The sequence below is a fragment of the Rhinatrema bivittatum genome, chromosome 10 (assembly GCF_901001135.1).
Source record: "Rhinatrema bivittatum chromosome 10, aRhiBiv1.1, whole genome shotgun sequence".
Classification (NCBI taxonomy): domain Eukaryota; kingdom Metazoa; phylum Chordata; class Amphibia; order Gymnophiona; family Rhinatrematidae; genus Rhinatrema; species Rhinatrema bivittatum.
The window spans coordinates 76,797,934-76,816,667 of NC_042624.1; the positions used below are offsets into that span (position 1 = coordinate 76,797,934).

The 18,734-nt window shown below is 41.4% G+C and overlaps 1 protein-coding gene across 4 annotated transcripts in view; it reads left to right on the top strand.

Annotated features, from left to right (window-relative positions):
• Positions 1-11,019, top strand: part of BCAR3 (BCAR3 adaptor protein, NSP family member) — a 173,010-nt gene extending 161,991 nt beyond the window's left edge. For all 4 annotated transcript variants that reach the window (XM_029617983.1, XM_029617984.1, XM_029617986.1 and 1 more), the window contains 5 exons: positions 435-550; positions 3,440-3,611; positions 6,770-6,881; positions 7,496-7,714; positions 10,647-11,019. In XM_029617983.1, the coding sequence (XP_029473843.1) occupies positions 435-550; positions 3,440-3,611; positions 6,770-6,881; positions 7,496-7,714; positions 10,647-10,810 (783 nt within the window). In that variant the 3' untranslated portion in view covers positions 10,811-11,019. The remainder of the gene's footprint in view (positions 1-434; positions 551-3,439; positions 3,612-6,769; positions 6,882-7,495; positions 7,715-10,646) is intronic.
• Positions 11,020-18,734: the final 7,715 nt, after the last annotated feature.

Consider the following 18,734-nt stretch of genomic DNA (forward strand, 5'->3'; position numbering starts at 1 on the left):
CAATATGTTGAGTCCACTAAGGTGGAAAAGTTCATTGAACTGATGGTTTATACTTCAGTGGCAGAACTTTGTGTATGCAAAATGTATAAATCAGCTTTCTACACCTAGCAGAATTATTTAGTTTTTGCCTCTAAGGAAGACAATGCCTCACACTGTCCAGAGAAGCTTAACTAAATTGTCTTCCCATTTTTAACTTCATGCCAATATAATAATGTTTTATAAGCTTTATCGAACTGCGTATACAACTTTTTTTTTCTTTTACAACTTCTCATGCATACACATAAAAAGAAAATCCTGGGATTCATTCCAGCCCCTTGTCGGCTTCTATTTCATTTATTTGTTGTGGGGTAAAAGGTTTTCCCATCTCGCATGGCCGAAGTCAGTCGGATCCAACTTCCTGAATGTGTGCCTGTGAACTTTTGTGCTCTGTGCAGGTTGCCAGGATACTGGAGGTCTCTGCGGAGATGAGGAAGCGCATGGGAGTCAGCTCGGGGCTGGAACTTATCACTTTGCCTTACGGACACCAACTGCGCCTGGACATTATCGAAAGGTAAAAGGGGCCCAGCCCCACGCATGCTGGGGTCCGATCTATTGAGAGAAAGTATTTGCCAATGCAGAATTTTGTGGGAAAACATCATCTGTGTGTATTAAATCGTGCTTAGCTGTGACTGGGGCTTCATTTACTAAGCATTTTTCCCATAGACTCAGAATGGGAGAAAAGCCTCAGTAAATCAGGCCCATGGCTTCCAATCTGTGCAACCAGCAGAGGATAAGCAGGAGCCGGCCGCCATGAGATAAAGAGTGTCGACTCGCTCGCGTAAGAGGGGGAAATTTTACAAGATGCGCGCAACAACGCGATAGACCCTTTCCCCAGTTTTCTGGGAGCGGATCGGGAGGGAACTTCCTAAACCCCCTAGCTAACCTGCCTCTCTTTTCCGCTATCCGCCCCGGCCCCTAAAACCCCGCTAACTAAATTTTTTTTTTGTTTGTTTTCAAACTTTCCTGCTCTCCTGAGCAGCAGCAGGTTGCACGCGCCAGTCGGCTGTCGTGCGCTTCAGCGGGACAGTGCCTAATGGCGCTCTCCTGGCCTACCCCAGCTCGCCCCTTTTTTTCGAACCCGTTCTTTTGCGCATATGGGCAGATACGAGTGTGACCATGGGATTTTAAAATCCCCATGGGGTGCGCGCAGCCCGGCCCAGCCATGCACATAGCTGCCCATTTCAGTTCGCACCAGGCTTTTAAAATCGGGCCTTAAGAGCATAAGAAATGTCATCCTGGATGAGACCAAAGCTTCAGCAAGCCCAGCATCCCATCTCTGACAATGATCAATCCAGATCACAAGTACCTGGCAGGATCCCAAAGAATAGATCCAATGTTTCTTCCTCATATCCAAGAATAAGCCATGACTTTCCCAAGTCTACATGGCTCACAAGAATGTTAATACAAAAATGCAAATTGGTTCAACCAGTTTCACTTTTATATCATTTCATCGCCACACATTCAATCACTTAAACTTTTATAGTTTGATTTGTAGGACCCATACGCAAGGAGTTTGTATATCAGTCAAACTCACAATTGGTCATAGGTCACATTACTTTATTTATAACTCCAATATTTTTTGGTATTTACTTGCAATTAAAGTACTGCCAAGTCTTAGGGAACTTCACTGTTAACAATACATCTCTCATGGAAAGGTCCAGAATGATCCAAAGTATCAATGTCACACAATCCTTTCTTCCATATATTTTCCAGGTGTAATGATACTTATCTTATTGAAAACAATGTTCAACTTTAAAGGCCCGACGCGATCGCGTTTCGAACCCGAAGGTCCTGCTTAAGGGGAATTGTCTACTCCAAGCTTTGTATCACCAAATCAAATCTTCCCTTCATGGCACGAACATGGCTTCTGTAAATCTTATTTTCTCGGTCTGAACTCAGACTGGAACATTGGTTCCAGTACAGATTCCCGGGCAGTCCACTCTTCATGTATCTCCACTGCAAAAACTAACAATTTAGACCTATTCTTTGTTTCCTATCGTTTAACCAGTTACCAGTCTACCAGTCTCCTATCCAATGACTTTTTTGGAATTAAAATATCACAATCAATAATATATACTAACTTGATACAAAACAATGCTACTATACACACACACACATATATGTATATATATGTGTGGGGTTTTTTCTTCTACCTAATTGTCATACAAGGCAAATTGTTTCATTTCATTTATTTAAAACAAAAAATATTAAACAAAATAAAAAAAAAAAAAGAAGAAAAAACAAAAGGAAACAAAACGTTGGCTCCATTCTGATCCTTCTACCTCTCCTAACCTTTTTATTTTTTTTATTTTTCTTCATGGGGCATGTCCGATCGCTGGTGGCGCTCGCCTCGCTGCTGGTATACATGGAAATGACACCAGAAGACCAAGGTTGGTGCCACTGTTAATTTCTTTTGTACAACATTGGCATCAGCCAGGCCCAGATTGGCACCATTTTGTGTGGAAGAAACGAAACCACGTCTCAGGCCTCAGTCTGCCGGTGCCATTTCTAAGCAATACCACAGGTTGCTCCTGCCCCCACGAAGAAAAAGAAAACTGTGGTAAGAGTTTAGTAGGCGAGGGAGGTTGGAGGGGGGAGGGCCTGGGAGGTTGTTGGCAGTGGCAGCAGTGACCATGTGTTTGAAAAGGAAGTAAAGGTAAATAAACAAAATTTTGTTTTTCTTTGATTTTGCTTTAAAACCAAAGGGAAACAAAATGGGAAATTCTATTGAAATTTCCTGCTTCGTTTCAAAAGAATACACATGCCTAATAAATAGTAGTGGTCCTTTGCTAGACTTTTTCTGCCTACATCAGATAATTTATTTATTTAATAAATAAATTAATTAATTTATTCAAAAAAATTTATTTAATAAAAAAATAAATTTATTTAGTGAATAAATAAATAAATAAATACATCAGATAAAAATACATGAAAACTAAGCTGCTCGTCCATACATTTTCCGAGAGGATATCAAATCAAATGTCAGTTCTTGCTGAGTGATATATTTATGTTGGGTTTCTACTTGCTGTAACTCAGGGCTAGAAAAACCTCAGGTGCCGGGTCACCTGGGTACCTAAAACTCAGCACCTGGAGCCTGATGCCAGCCTGGACAGAAGAGTTAATGCAGCCAGACTAACGTAAGATTAGAAAGAGACTGGAGGGAAAAGCGAATGAGGCTGGGTAGAGCAGCGGAAGGAAAGGAAGGAAAGAAAAAGAGGACCAACAGGAAAGCAAAGCATTCAAAGTCAGAAAAAGGTCAAATAAGCCAATGCCAAACCCAAAATAGACCCAAATAAGTTTTTAACAGGACGAGGACAAAAGCATAATTTTTCCCACCTCTGCTGTAACTTTCGAGTTCCCAGGTTATCATTCACTCTCCACTGTGTGCATTTTCCCCCAGACACAGTACCATGGCAATAGGTATAGCCGTGGATATTCTGGGCTGCACTGGAAATCTGGAGGAGAGGGTTGCGACATTAAATAAAATCATTCAGGTGGCGGTGGAATTGAAAGACTCGATGGGAGACCTGTATGCATTTTCTGCTATCATGAAAGCACTGGATATGCACCAGGTAAGTGTGTTGTTTGTTTTTTTAGAATGCTACAATAAATGATCTGTTAACAAAATAAGTGGATTTATATTTATTTGTGGCTTCCAGGTACTTGAGTCATAGAAACAATTTGATATTTTGAGGTAGATATTAAAAAATGAGTGTCTAAGTAAGTTAGCTGAATAAGACTTTACTGGCTAACTTACAAGAGAGATTCAGCAGCACAGCTATGCTGAAAAAAATCACCAGTTAGTCAGATAAATCTTATTCAACTAACTTTAGACCTGCTATTGAGCAGATGTAGTTTATTCAGTTAACTTAATTGGATAAATAATACTGGCATTTATCCAGCCAAGTTAACTAAATAAGTAGCTCCTCCTCAAAACACCCATTTTCTGCTCAGCACTTAGATAATTACTTATCTGGATAAGCAACAGCCACTAAATGCAGCCAGATATTCAGCCGCTGCCACTTAACTAGATTTTTATGATTTGTGCTCGTAGTGGGAGATATGCGCGTACTCACGTGGGTTTTAAAATCCATGCGGCATGCACCATACCGAGTCATGCATTTATCTCCCGGCTTTGGCACGCGTAGGGATTTTTAAATCAACCAAATAACGAATAAGGCAATCCTTTGACTCTAGATATGGATGGACTGTATCTAAAGCGCGGGAGGAAATAAAGTCTGAATTTTTTCTTGGGCCATGCTTCTGCCGTCTAAGGGGTAGATTTTTAAAAAGAACAGGAGTTACGCACGCAAGGCCCAGCCGCACGCATCACCCCTGTGTTTTATGCACGCAGGCCAATAAAAATCCGGCCTTAAGTGTGCTGCATTCTTCTTCCATCAGTGCTTGTCCAGTAAGATTGTTTTGGTATCTGAGTTCTTTCGTTTCTTTTCAAGTAGACCAAAATGGACACCCACGCAAGAGATCAAATGCAACTGCTCCAGAGACAATCTCATTGATATTCAAAGCCATTTTATACTGTAAATCCAAAAACAATTTTAAAGGGGTCTGAATTTGTTCAGAAGCTGACTTGAAGTATGTGAAATATCATATTTGATCAAATATCATGGCAGATAAGTTGAATCCACTATTCAGATTGGGTGATTTCACTTTTTTTGGTGAATAAATATCTATTTCATGCTTTGCTGCTTGCATATTAGCTGCATAAATAATTTGCATTGGATCCCGATGCTCTTAAAACAGGGAAAGGTGTGATTCAGCTCTCGGAGCCTGGAATGGGAGTTAATGTCCTTAGCATGTGTGTCTCTGTCTGCCTGTGTAGGGCTTGTTGCAGACAGTCTGGCTGTAAGGTTCAGAAGTGTGAGCAGTTCTGAGGGTGCAAGAGTTGGGGGCCACCAGGGTGTTTTAACTTTTGCATTTTTCATGAATTCTATCCTGTAGATGTCACTTCTTCTAGCATGTGCTCCTTAATATCCTGCTTAAAACCAAGCAATCGCAGTTGTGTGCAGGCTGAATCTTTTGTACAGTAAGTCCAGAAGTACTAAAGAGTTTTGTGCCTATGGCAGATATGCTTAGCCCATCAGAGAACAATATCATTAAGATATCTAACATGCATCTTCAGTTTAAGAAGAGCAAAAATTAGCACCTGGCTTTATTTCTAGAAACATGGAAATAATGGTCACTCTTCTTCTGGCCGGTCTTTGATGTCACAGTTTTACAAGTGAAACTTTTTCAAAGAAATAAAAGATGCTCTCATGCAGTTGAGTCCAATTATCTCACTGACTTGAAACAAGCATGTCTTACAATACTCTGTACATAGAGAGCTCGAAAACTACTCAATTGTTAAGCTAATCATAAAACAATAGCCCAGCTTTCAGCTCTTTAAATAAATTAGCTGCCATGTACTTAAAATTGTGTCTTGGTACAATTATACATTGTTTATTTGGCAAAGCAGTGAAAGCACTTTTTTTTTTTTTTTTTAAATTAGTAGCATTCAAAATCCAACAAACCTCCTCCACCCAGGGGCATAGCTAGGCACTGGCACCTAGGGCCCCTGCCACAATTAAGTGCCACCCTAGTGCAGGGCGAATAAGAGTGATTCTCCTGGGACTCATGCATCCACATCACATGGGCAAGTGCTTTCTGCCCAGTCCCCTTCTCCCTGCCTCCGGCCAGAGAAAGGACAGCAGCACTTCTTACGTGTGTCGCCTGCCTCCTCTGCCAGCTCAGGCTGACGTTTGGTGCCAGCAGGTCCTGCAAGAGTATGGGGGGCCCTGCACAGAGGAGGTGCTCGTGCAGGTGCTGCTCTCCTTCTCTCAGCAGGAGGGAGGGAGAAGAGGGATGGGGATTCGGTGGAGGAGGGAGAGGAGCACTACTTTTTTTTTTTAAAGTACCTAGTGATGCCTCTGGTTATTAAACAGGTTTCTTACCAGATACCCAGTACAAAAACACAGATGGACTTATTTTCAAAAGAGCCTTGCAAGCGTGGCACAGAATTGCAGAAACTTTGCTGCGGGAACTGGAGCACGTGGCTATAGTATATCCATAGAGGGAGAGATGGAGAGGAGGTAAAAGCTGAAGGTGATCAGTAGTCGTGTTTTCGGGAGAGACTGTTCCTGAAGTAAGGAGCAGTGAAAGAAAACCTCCAGAATCAAGCCGAGGGAGAAATGGGGGCAAAGGGCAATGCATCAGAGGGAGATAAAAGCAGAAAGGATGAATGGGAGTAGACGTGGAAATAATTAATTGCTAACCTGGGCATACCAAGACGCACTTTTGTAAAAATTTGATTAAACAATTGGGTGGCGTGAGCAAATATTGGAGCCTGGCAGACTAATTGAGCAGCTGAGTTTTGGATGAATTGGAAGACAAGTGGGAGATAGCCAAGTTGGTGTGAGTAGAAAGTAAAATTATCAATGTGTTGATTTTAGAGATCGTGAACGGGTAAGTTTGGTGGAAAACATGCAAATGCAGTAAATATTTTTTAACAGGGGAGAACAACATGAAATAGTTACGGAGGAGCTCATGCATGGTTTGAAGGAGGAATTACTCAAATGACTCTTTCCTCATTGCACTGAGGAATTGTAGGAGCAAATTGCACAACGCCGTTTATGATGGTTTAATAGCGCAGGTGCCGCTCATCCATGACACAGCCCTTTGCCTCTCTGAAGCAAAGTCTGCAGCGCGGAGTCTAGAAATCTTTTCTGTATTGCAGATCACGAGGTTAGAGCAAACCTGGACCAGTCTGAGGCATCAGTACACCCAGACGGCAATTATATATGAAAAGCAGTTAAAACCATTTAGCAAAGCTTTACATGAAGGAAGGGGTAAGTGCAAAGGGAACCAGCTGCAGTCATTTCTGTTCTTCTTTCATTCATAAGCTTGCAATGAAATTTGGAGCTCTTCTCTCTCGCTTTCCAAAGGGGATGGAGGAAATGACTGTAATTTAATACACACACGGCAGGTGAGGCATTAAATTCAGTCCTAGTGTGTAAATAGATTTGGAGAAGAGTAATTATCTAGGATTTCTCCAGGTGTCTGGATTCCGTGGGGGGGGGGGGGGCATGCAATCAAACATTCTTACGTCTGAGAACGCCAGGAGAAATGTATACCAAAGAGTTCACTTTAGGATTCTGTGAGATGAATTTCTGCTGAGGCTCTGTGGAAAATTAAAAGAGCCTCAAATCTATAGGTCCACTGGGACCTTCGTGTGTATAAAACAAGCATTAACTGCCCTGACGGCAGCTTGCAAAGCTTCACGAGAAGCTGCTATTTAAAATGATGCTTTCCAGGGAACCGAGGCATCGGTGTGCAGACGTCTCTCTGCAGAATTGTTTAAGATGTGTGGTTACTGACAGGCGAACTACGGCAGCTAGCTAATGTGAGGAAGCGCGCTATAATAAACGTGAGCCGGGGTAATAAATTCTTGCTTATGTATCAGCTGCAGAAGGAATATGTGCTCCCCAGACTAACGTAACGGTGCCACTGCTCATGCCTCTGGTAACCCTCCTGGAGCGCCAGACAGTCATCTTTGAAGGACTGGACATGTGGGAAAACAATGACCGGGGCTGTGAAATCATGTTAAATCACCTGGAGGCCTCCCGTCTCATAGCCCAGAACGCTGACAGATACAGAACGAATGCAGAGAGGATCCTGGAAGGTACGTGGAGACTGGACAAGCAAACATTCTGTGCAGGGTAGTAAACATGGAAAAGATGTGAAAACAACATTTACATCTTTGTTCTTGCACTTTTAAACATCTTTGTAATATTCAGAATGAAATCTGTCCTTCATATCATTTGGTTGTAACAACATCAAGAACATGTCGCAGTAAAGTACTGTTATTTTAGCTGCTTTGTGAACTTGCAGCCCCTGTGAATTCTGGATTAAGAGCAGGAACCACTGAATCGAACCTGATCCTGGTTTATGTCATTTGACTTGCAAAAAAGTTGATCTGCTTTCCCATCTCAGTGGTAGGTGCCTCCATTGGATAAGAACTGAATCTAAACTCAGTATAACAAAACATTAGTAAAAAAAAAAAAAAAAAAAAAAGTGTCAACATTTAATGCAGAATTTTTTTCTCAGATTGCTAAAAAAAAAAAAAAATTACATTAATGTCTGCTGTAGTAAGCAAATTGTATGCAAATACAGTTTAATAAAAAAAAAAAAGCATGCTAAGCTTAGCCAAGTGCGCTAAAAATAGCAGTACAGTAGTAAGTAGACTGACCTTATTACCGTTTTTCACTTAAAAAACTGAGACTTTGTGGTCCAGTCTGGGACCCCCGACTCAGCGAGAGGCTGCCCAGGGACTCTCACGCGGGCATCTCTGGCTGTGGGGCCCTGGCCATAGTTACCCCTCACTGCTTAGCCTGGTTTTTTCAGGCTTGGTAATGTAGCTCCTATTTCCAAGATTGAGTAAAGTTAACTCGTGTTTCTGGCGCTAGAGTTAGCCTATGATGCGGTGCCAGCAAGGTCCCAGACCTAGGGATCCTGGGTGCAGGAGTCCGCTCCAGACCAGGGAGACCTGAATCCAGGACCCCTGCGTGCCCAGGAACTCCAGGTCTTGGACCATGCTTGCATAGCACCATGGACTAACACTAGCCCCTGAAATGTAAGTAGACTTTGCACCATCTCTGACCCAGGAGTTACATTTGCAGCGTTAAAAACACCTGTTTTTTAAGCCTTCAGGGCTTTCACGCACCTCCCTGCCTTTGGGAATAATGGCTAATGCCTCCATTTAATCAGCACTGGCATACAGGTGTGCTAGATTTAGTGCACATTTTGACTTGTTAGTGCACATTTTTTGAGTGCTAGAAACTTTATTAAATCTTGAGCAAAGGTTTAGTGCACAAAAATGTGTGCTAAAACACAACAAGGTGCGGTAAGTTTAGCACACTTCATTGCATCAGCCTCCCTGCTCCTTCTTGCGTTAATTGACCCGCTACTTAAGACAATGGAAGTGAGATCAACTGGAAATATAGAACACGCTGGCAAATAAGGAGCATGCGGCCCGCCCAGTAGTTTCTGGCTGCCGTGCAGCTGCAGACCACCAGCCTCCCTCCCTCTCTTGCCCCCTCCGCTAAGGTCTCAAGCATGCTGGAACTGAATCGCTGCCCCACTCAAAACTGTCACTGGAACGTGCTGGAACGTCTCTTCTCCAAAGCAGCCTCATGGTTTTTTCTACATTTCTGTTTCCCTCTCTACTACATGTATTACCAAATTTTTTTGTTAAATTGTAGTTTTGGCCTGGCAGTTGTATTTTTCTCTTACTCCTTTGGGCTTCCAGATCAATCAGAACCAGCTTTTGTTGGGCTGCAGGGCTTTAAGCCTTCATTCACACATACCCAGGGCGCTCTTGTCAAGGCCCAGCCCCTGTGGTAAGTGTGCTTGGCTGAGTGCCATAGACCAAGATTCCCCCAGAACCTGCTACACATGCATCCTAGTGCCAACTGGTAGATGACACTACTCCTTCTGGCCCCTCCCCCCCAGGTAAGGTTACTGAGCCCAGCTTTTCCAGACAGGCTGATCAGGTTCTGGTTATGCTCCACTGCATGCAGGGATTTGTAGTCTTTCCTTTCTTAGGGAATGCAATAGGGAATTGAAAACCTCAAGTGGCTGGAAAACGCTCACCTCAGTAGTCAGGTCTGGTTTTATACTTTCAGGTATAAAGTACATGCATGATGGCAACTAAGGGGAAAAGACGGAAGGCTATAAGGGCCTGTGCAACTCACAATAGCAAAGCAAATGTGTGATAGCTTGCAGTAGCTGCTCTTCCTCAGAATCATGCCAGCTCTTCCAAAACAGTGGCTCGTTCACAAATCAGGGCTTGCATTTGGTGCCACGGCATGCTGAGATAAATTCCCCCAGCATGACAAGGATAGCCTCTAATTCTCAGGTGTTTAGCCTTTACAAGTGGTTCCTGGAGCTCTTTCTGATGATAGGAACTTCTCTTGAGCAGAGAGGGATTCTGTCCGATAGCCCATGCTATAATCCTTCCCCAGACCATTCACTATCATTACTCCAGAGGGGGAAACTAGGGAAAGAATCATTGTACACAAACTTTTATTTCCAAAAAAACCCAAATATAATTGTTTCAGGTCTGAGAAATCATAAAACAAGTAAACAAAATCACTTTTTCTTCAGCCTGGCAGTTTTCCTATGCTCCATTTTGGTTTCCAGTTCAGTCAGAACCAGCCTCTGTTGACGGATGGAGCCATAAACCTTCATTTTGCAACGATGCAGAATTTTTCCTTAGTTTTGTAACGCCAGTCCAGCCCAGCCCTTGCCGCGATAGTCCTCGAGTAAGGGCCACAAGCCGCACCGCACGTTGGCACTCGGTAGCGGTACAACTTAAGTTCAGCCAGGTGTCACGAGGGTACAAGTGGCTGGTTCTCCCCTGCAAACGCGGCCTCCGCAGCATCCCCCTCCCTAGCCGAGCTGGGGAACAGAAGGCCTGAGAATGGTCCTCCGCTGGGCAGTACACAGCAATGTCACTGAGGCACCAGGCCCAGCAAAAACTCACTTTCATCTCTAGAGAAAGGAACACAATTTAACTTGGATTTTTTGTTGTTGTTGTTGTTTTTCTCTATTAGGTTTCAGCCCAGATGATGAGATGAGTGATGTTTTTAAGACAGAATTTCAGATGAGATTGCTGTGGGGGAGTAAAGGAGCCCAAGTCAATCAACCTGAGAGATATCAGAAATTCAACCAGATTTTAACAGCTTTGTCACGAAAATTAGAACCACCTCAAACTTAAACATACAGACTTGCTAACAGCTTAAAAGTAATTAAGCAAAATGACTGTGTTTGTCCCGTAATGAATGCAGATACATACAAATTACATAGAAAATGTCGCATTGTTAATTATGTCAGCCTTCAGCGATGAATTTCTAAACCTGTAAGATGCTGTAAATTTTTAGCACAGTGTATATTTATTAAAGGATGATGATGTTTTTTAAAATTGTACTAAAAGATTACTTATTTTGTTAGTCATTACAGTACTGGGCCATATTTCATCACATTCAAGACAACCCTACCATGTAAAATCTCCTTAGCCTTTTTTTTCGTTTGGGCAGATTTGTTTAGTGCGCGTGTCCAGGAGAGAAGGTGCTTATTTTGAAAGAGAGGGTCGCAGGCAGAATCACAGTTAAACTGACCATGAACATAAGAGGTGGGATTGGTTACATGACATCTGTCCAAGGAATAGGGACGAGGTTCTAAATGCAGCTGCTGGGGAACACTTTCAGTATAGCGCCTGAGGGCAAAGGTACGTCTGGGTGCAAAAGCCTGCAGAAGGCACCTGGGGTCAGGGAGTTTAAAATCAGGGTGTCAGATGAGTAAATGGACAAGCACACGCCCAAATAAAGGAAAATGGGGCCACAGCACGAAGCCCGTTGGCGTCCACGTGCATCAGACCTTTTCAACATGGAAGATGGCTATGTCGTCTATGGAGCCTCCAGACTGCCTTTTTTTTTTTTTTAATGCAGACATGTTTGTGTAGATCAGGAAAGTATTTTAGGCAACTGGAAATCCACTTAACCTGCATAATTCAGCTGTACACGGGTAACTATTTTTTTTTTTTGTCTAAACAAACACAGCTACTGGAAAACACAAGTAAAACCAGCATTCAAAAATGGGGACTAATATCTAAAGAGTTTATTTGTTGTACGTTTTTTTGCCCTGGTAGAAGACGGAACATAGAAACATGACAGCAGAAAAAGACTGTCTTCCCATCCATCCAATTTAGCATTATAATTCTCCCCACTTCCTTAGAGATCCCCTGTATTTAATCCTACGCTTTCCTGAATTCAGAAACTGTTTTTGTCTCCACCACATCCATCATCCTCTCGGTAAAGAAATATTTCCTAAGATTACTCCTGAGTCTACTCCCTTTCAGCCTCATCTCATGACCTCTTGTTCTAGAGCCTCCTTTCCTATGCATGGAAAACTTGTGTTACTGAATGTCTCTATCTCCTCAGCTTGCCTCTCCTCTCGAGTCTACATGTTTAGATCTTAAGTCTGTCTCCATATGCTTTAGAACAAAGACCTCTGACTATTTTAGTAGCCACCCTCTGGGCTGATTCTATCCTGTTCATATCTTTTGAAGGTGCAGGGTCTAGAGTTGTTCACAGTATCCCACGTGAGCTATACAGGGGCAATATCACCACCCTTTTTCTGCTGATCATTACCCAACAATTGTTTTTGCATTTCTGCTTCCTTAAAAGGAATCCAACAAATCCAGTGGTCAGGCTCACTACCACATATTTATGGAAATCTACTGGGTCTCATCATCCTTTATTCATCTGGTACAGAACAAATAAATGTGCAAGATTTAACCAAAATATACATCTGTACTGGAAAATATCTAAAGAAATGTTTCTGACAACTAAGCCAGCACCACTTTCTCTCATATTATATCAGTTACAGTATGCCAGGCAATGTAGCAGAAGTCTAGTGGCCAGAGAGCTAACCATGACTAAAATAAAGAACATAAGAACATAAGAAAATGCCATACTGGGTCAGACCAAGGGTCCATCAAGCCCAGCATCCTGTTTCCAACAGTGGCCAATCCAGGCCATAAGAACCTGGCAAGTACCCAAAAACTAAGTCTATTCCATGTAACCACTGCTAATGGCAGTGGCTATTCTCTAAGTGAACTTAATAGCAGGTAATGGACTTCTCCTCCAAGAACTTATCCAATCCTTTTTTAAACACAGCTATACTAACTGCACTAACCACATCCTCTGGCAACAAATTCCAGAGTTTAATTGTGCGTTGAGTAAAAAAGAACTTTCTCCGATTAGTTTTAAATGTGCCCCATGCTAACTTCATGGAGTGCCCCCTAGTCTTTCTATTATCCAAAAGAGTAAATAACTGATTCACATCTACCCGTTCTAGACCTCTCATGATTTTAAACACCTCTATCATATCCCCCCTCAGTCGTCTCTTCTCCAAGCTGAAAAGTCCTAACCTCTTTAGTCTTTCCTCATAGGGGAGTTGTTCCATTCCCCTTATCATTTTGGTAGCCCTTCTCTGTACCTTCTCCATCGCAATTATATCTTTTTTGAGATGCGGCGACCAGAATTGTACACAGTATTCAAGGTGCGGTCTCACCATGGAGCGCTACAAAGGCATTATAACATTTTCCGTTTTATTCATCATTCCTTTTCTAATAATTCCCAACATTCTGTTGTTACCATTCTCCAGCAGTAGAGGCCAAACAACCCCCATGCTAAAAAGGGATTTCTGTTACTGTGGTACCATAGTGATACCCTACCAGGACCCTACTTTTTCAGCGCCCCCTAGACACAGGAGCAGGGAAGGGAGGAGAATCCTCCAGCAGGAGGGGGAGAGGAGGCCGCTCCAGCCCAGTGGGTGGCAGCACTTTCTTACATGCAGTGAGCAGCAGCACCCCATCAAACCTGCCCCCTCAAAAGGTGCAGCGGGAGGGCCAGCAACGATCCTGCTTTACAGAGCTCCAAATCCTGTGCCTTTAAGGGGGTGGATTTGTCGGTACTAGTGAGAGAGTGCTGCTGGGACAGAGGAGACAGAGCCCCTTTCAGCCAGGATTACCAATTGGCTCTGTATTTTCAGGACTGCCCCCCCCACTTGTATTCTGGCTTTTCTTAGGGAAATCAGTGGGCCCAACAAGGACTGGATCAGCCAGATGACAACCATATTTACATTTATTAATATCTGTTAATCGCTTAATACTACAATAGGTCTAAGCGATATACAATAAAACATAGATAGTAAAATAAACTAAAAACATACAAAATGAAAATTAATAGCATAATACATTAAATAATTAAAATGAACAAACAGGCGCTAAAAAAAATATTAGATACACAAAATTAAAATGTCACATGTATGCCAGCTTAAATAAAAAGGTTTTAAAAGTTCTCTGAATGTTTTTGAGTGCATAATCGTAGTTCTGTTGAAAAAGAGTGCCAAAGAACTGGGCCTGTGACAGAAAAGGTACATTCTCGGGTAATATAGACACTTGCTGATTTTGATGAAGGGATGTCTAAAAGGCCTCTTTGGAAGGAGCACAAATGTCTGGATGTTTGGTATATTTTTAAGACGGCATTGGACCATGGGGATGAGTTATTGTTAATCAATTTGAATACTATCATGCCTATTTTATATTTGATCTGCTCATTAATTGAAAGCCAGTGTAAGTCAATCAGAACTGGGGTGATATGGTCATGGCATTTTATGCCTGCGATTAAACGGGCCAGTTCATTTATAAGCATTTGTAGTGGTTGTAATGTAGAGCTGAGAAGCCTATGTATAGGCTATTACAGTAATCGATGATTGGAAAAATGGAAGCTTGTACAACAGTATGAAATTCTGAGGCATGCAGCAACTTTGAGACCAAATAGGACACATAATTTGAAAAACCTTGTCTGATTACCATTGTGATATGTGGATGAAAGGATAATGTACTGTCTAGTAAAACTCCAAGACTTTTGACTTGATTTTGAATTGGAAAAGACAAAATTTCTAAGTGAATGGTATTGCCTGAAAAGGTGATATATGGACTATGAACAGAAAGGAACTCTTTTAGACATGTTCAATTAAAGTTTATTGTGTTGTTCAACAGTATTTTGCCAAATGGAATGTAGGCGCAGCACAAACTGAATATCATCTGTGTAGACTTTATACAATCAGAAAGATTTGAAAGAATTTTGCAAATCGGAGCCAGATGTTAAATAGAACAGATGAAAGGGAAGATCCTTGTGGTATGCCTGTTCTAGTAGATGAAGCGAAAGAATCTTCACGTTTTGTTTTGATGTATTGTGAACTATTTGTGAGATAAGAAAGGAACCACTTAAGGACACCTCCTGCCAAGCCAATTTCCTGAAGACGAAAGAGAAGAATGTCATGATCAACCATATCAAAGCTGATGAAATGTCAAGAGAGATGAGTAAATATCAATGGCTGCTGTCTATTCCTCGCCTCAATTTGTCAGTTAGAGATAACAGAGAAGATTCGATGTTCATGGCATGTCTAAAGCCATATTGATGTGGATCAAGCAACTCATGCTTTTCTAGATGATCAGTCAGTTATTTTAAGACTGCAATCTCAAGGACTTTTGCTAAAAAAAAGCAGTGAAGAGATGGATGTAAAATTGTTTGGATTAGAATTATCTAAGTTGCACTTTTTTAATCAGGAACAGAACTTTCTTCCAGAGAAATATTAATAATATAAGTAAGAGTGGGAGATAGTCTCTGGAAACTTTAAAGCAGCTGGACGTCTGCTGGAAGGACACATGACATCATTCAAGTTAGCAATAATTTGGCTAACCTCATTAATGGAGACCTGAGTGAAGGAATCCCATAGATGTAGAGTAGTAGTAGGATTAGTGTACCAAACAGGAGCCTTTACATTAAAAAGAATAAGAAATGACTTGGCAGAGGATAAGCCAGCTGAAGAAGAGTTGAGAAATGTGCAATTTGTTAACTTTTTAGCTAACGAAAAAAGAGCCTTAGGATTGTAACCAATGTCACGTATCTGTTTTGAAAACAAATCCTTTTTAGCTTCGGCGGTTTGGGATTGGTAAGAATTTAATAAAGGTCTGAATGAAGATGCTGATTCAGGAATGCGGTATTTCCGCCATTTGCATTTTCTCAAAGATTGTTGCATCAATTTGAGTATAGGTGCTCTGGTTTTCCTGATTCCGATGAGTTCTAATGGGGCTAATTTGTCTAAAATTGAACCTAGAGTGGAATCCCATTTAGATACAGATGCTGAGATGTTAGCCATTAAAATGTTGGGTAATAGGGGTGAAATGCAGGAAGAGAAAAGTGTAGCATCAATACTAAAATGTCAAAGAGAATTAATCCATGGATTGGAAACAAGTGTTGGAGCTGTGTTGATGTGAAATTGAAAATTGATCAGGGAATGATCAGACCACGGAACCTCAGTAATAGAGATTTAAAGCAGACATTAAAAAGGGACTAACAAAAACTAGATCTAAAGTATGACCTAATTTGTGGGACTCAGTTTGGACTAGTTGATGCCAACCAAGAGATTTCAGGATATCAAGAAATGTGTGGAGAGAGGAATAGCATCAACATGTATATTGAAATCACCTAAAAATATCATGTTTAAATTAAATTTAGATAACAATAGTTGTTCAAAAAATGGAGAGGAATTGGCTTGTAGAAGTTTTGGAGGACAATAAACTAGACATTTTGAGAAACAATGCATAGATACTGCAAGCATTTTGTAGAGGGAGTCACCATTAAGGTTTTCAATTTTTAGTTTCCAAATATCTTTATAAATAATTAAGTAAACCACCACCTTGCCCTTTTCTGCAGGGTTGGGAAACACAGGAAAAGCCTGCTGGACAGATCTGAATTAAAATAATAAATTCAGAGTCTAAAAGCCAAGATTCAGTGAAACAACAAAAGCCTATTTGTTTCTCAAGGATTAAATCATGAATCAGCTGATATTGTCTCCTGATAGTATGTTGATAAGAATAAAAGGAATGACGGTAGCTGATGACTCAGGAAAATTTGCTTGAATTGGAATTCATGTGAGGTAAGATGGCCGACGAAACACTGAACAGGACTTGATAAAGAAAGGGTCACCATACCTTCCTTCTTTGGTAATTGTTGAAATTGGTAAGGGTGAGTATAGTGTTGCAAACATCCTTTCCTGCCTTGACGGCCCTTGGTGCACAGGAAGGAGGGCACTTCATTAGATGCATCTGACTTTTGCCCTTGAAAGTTCATGCCTCAAGAAATCTGTTATAGGCTAGTGGCACCTTATAGACGATGTCATTTTTGATATTTCACACTAACATGGCTATCTCTGTGGAAGTTGTAGCACTAATAAAAGCATACTTCAATGAATGACAAAGCCCCAAGTGATTGTCCTAGCTTTAAGGAGGAATAGACTGTAATGGAGATGAAAAGAAATAGCTTTTTTTTATCTTAGAGCAGAAATAAAATTCAAAGGCATGTTGGACGTGTTAAGCAGGATGGTTGAGGGGCAACAGGCAGATTACAAAACAAGTTTTAACCAACAGTTACAGTACATTGATCAAAGGTAATTTACAATCACAGCTGAATCAAATCTACAGTGGTCAGCATTGAGAGGCCAAGGTGTACAACTATAGAGTCCTTACTTGACGGTTCAGGTAGATGGGTCAGAAAGACTGTATGTCTTTGCTGAGAGGGCTGTAAGGGAAGGTGTGGCCAAAGAGCCATTCTTTAGCTTTATTCCTGAAAGTGAGGTAACACAACTAGAGCCATAAGGGTAGGTGTACCTTGGTTCCAGATTTTTGGAGCATAACAAGTGAAGGCACAAAGTCTCAAACAAGACAGTGTAGCTGAAACTATAAGTGGGGGAGTGAGAAGAGCCATTTGAGAGGATCAGATTTCTCTATTGGGAGAGCGGGTGAAAAGAAATTGAGAGAGATGCTCACAGGCATTTTTTTGTCACACACTTGTAGACAAAGCAGAGGGTTTTGAATTGTATCCTGCTTTAGACTGGGAACCAGATCAGCTAGTGTAGTGTGGATGCTGTGGTCAGTTGTTTTGACTGCTATCAAGATTCTAGTGGCTGTATTCTTTGTGTATCTGTCTGCCCCCAGGATGGAAGCTTCTGAAATTCAGGCTAATCAAGCTGGATAGAATTCAGGGATTTCCTCAACCTGATGCCTTCAAGGACTCTAACAACAAGGTGCATATGTAGTACACTGAGGTTGGGAAGGATGGGAGTTGAGTCACAGGTGCACTGCTCCGCGTAAGGTTCTACTGCAAAACTCTAACATGGCCTCATTACCAAGAGAATATCCAAGAAAGCATAGGGGAAATAATGTAGAAAGGGAGAGAGACCTCAATGATGATTTTAAAGCAGGAAGAAACTATGTATGGTTGGAGATTGAACTAGTGTATATGAAAATGACGAGGAGGATAAGAACATGGGCACAAAGATATAGAGAAAAGTGTCAACAGGGAAGAAGCAAGTTCTTTAAGACCATTTACCCAAATGCTTACAGATCCAAGATCTGGAGGCCCTAATGGCAGAGCTGACCTTGTCATTGTTGCTATTGGAGAGATAGTACATGGACAGAGTAGACAAAGAAAGATGAGTGTCATTTCATATGAACAATAACATAAAAGCAGCAGAAATGCAGGAATGGAAGCAAGCAAGATGGGTTACCTTGCTGTGGGAAATTATTTTTAGCAGCTAGTTAGATTACGTGAAGAATTTTGTACAGCGATAGAAAGTAATGAAGCAGAGAATCACTGATATCATTAGTGTAATTATTTGATATAAGGTCTATAAGTTCTGAGAATAAAAATGCCATTTTTCTTAACCTGCTTGTAACAAAAAACAAGTCATGAGATCAGATATATTAAAGAGCAATTACTCAGGAGGCTAACTGTGCAGATATCAGAAGAAAACAGGACAGTAGCCACTTGGCCACACCTGTTTGTTGATATGATAAGAACAGTCATTTGGGGCCTCAAGAACATATGGGAGTAGCCCAGAGAAGAAACTAGAACAAAGGTCAGAAGAATTAACTTAAAAAGAGCAACATGAGACAAACTGTTTGAAATCAGAGAAAGAATAGCTCAGAAGAAAAGCTTTTGGACATTACCAGTGGTTAATGAAGTGCCTGATGAGCTGTTGCTAGTTTCCCGGCGCTGTATTCCCATCCT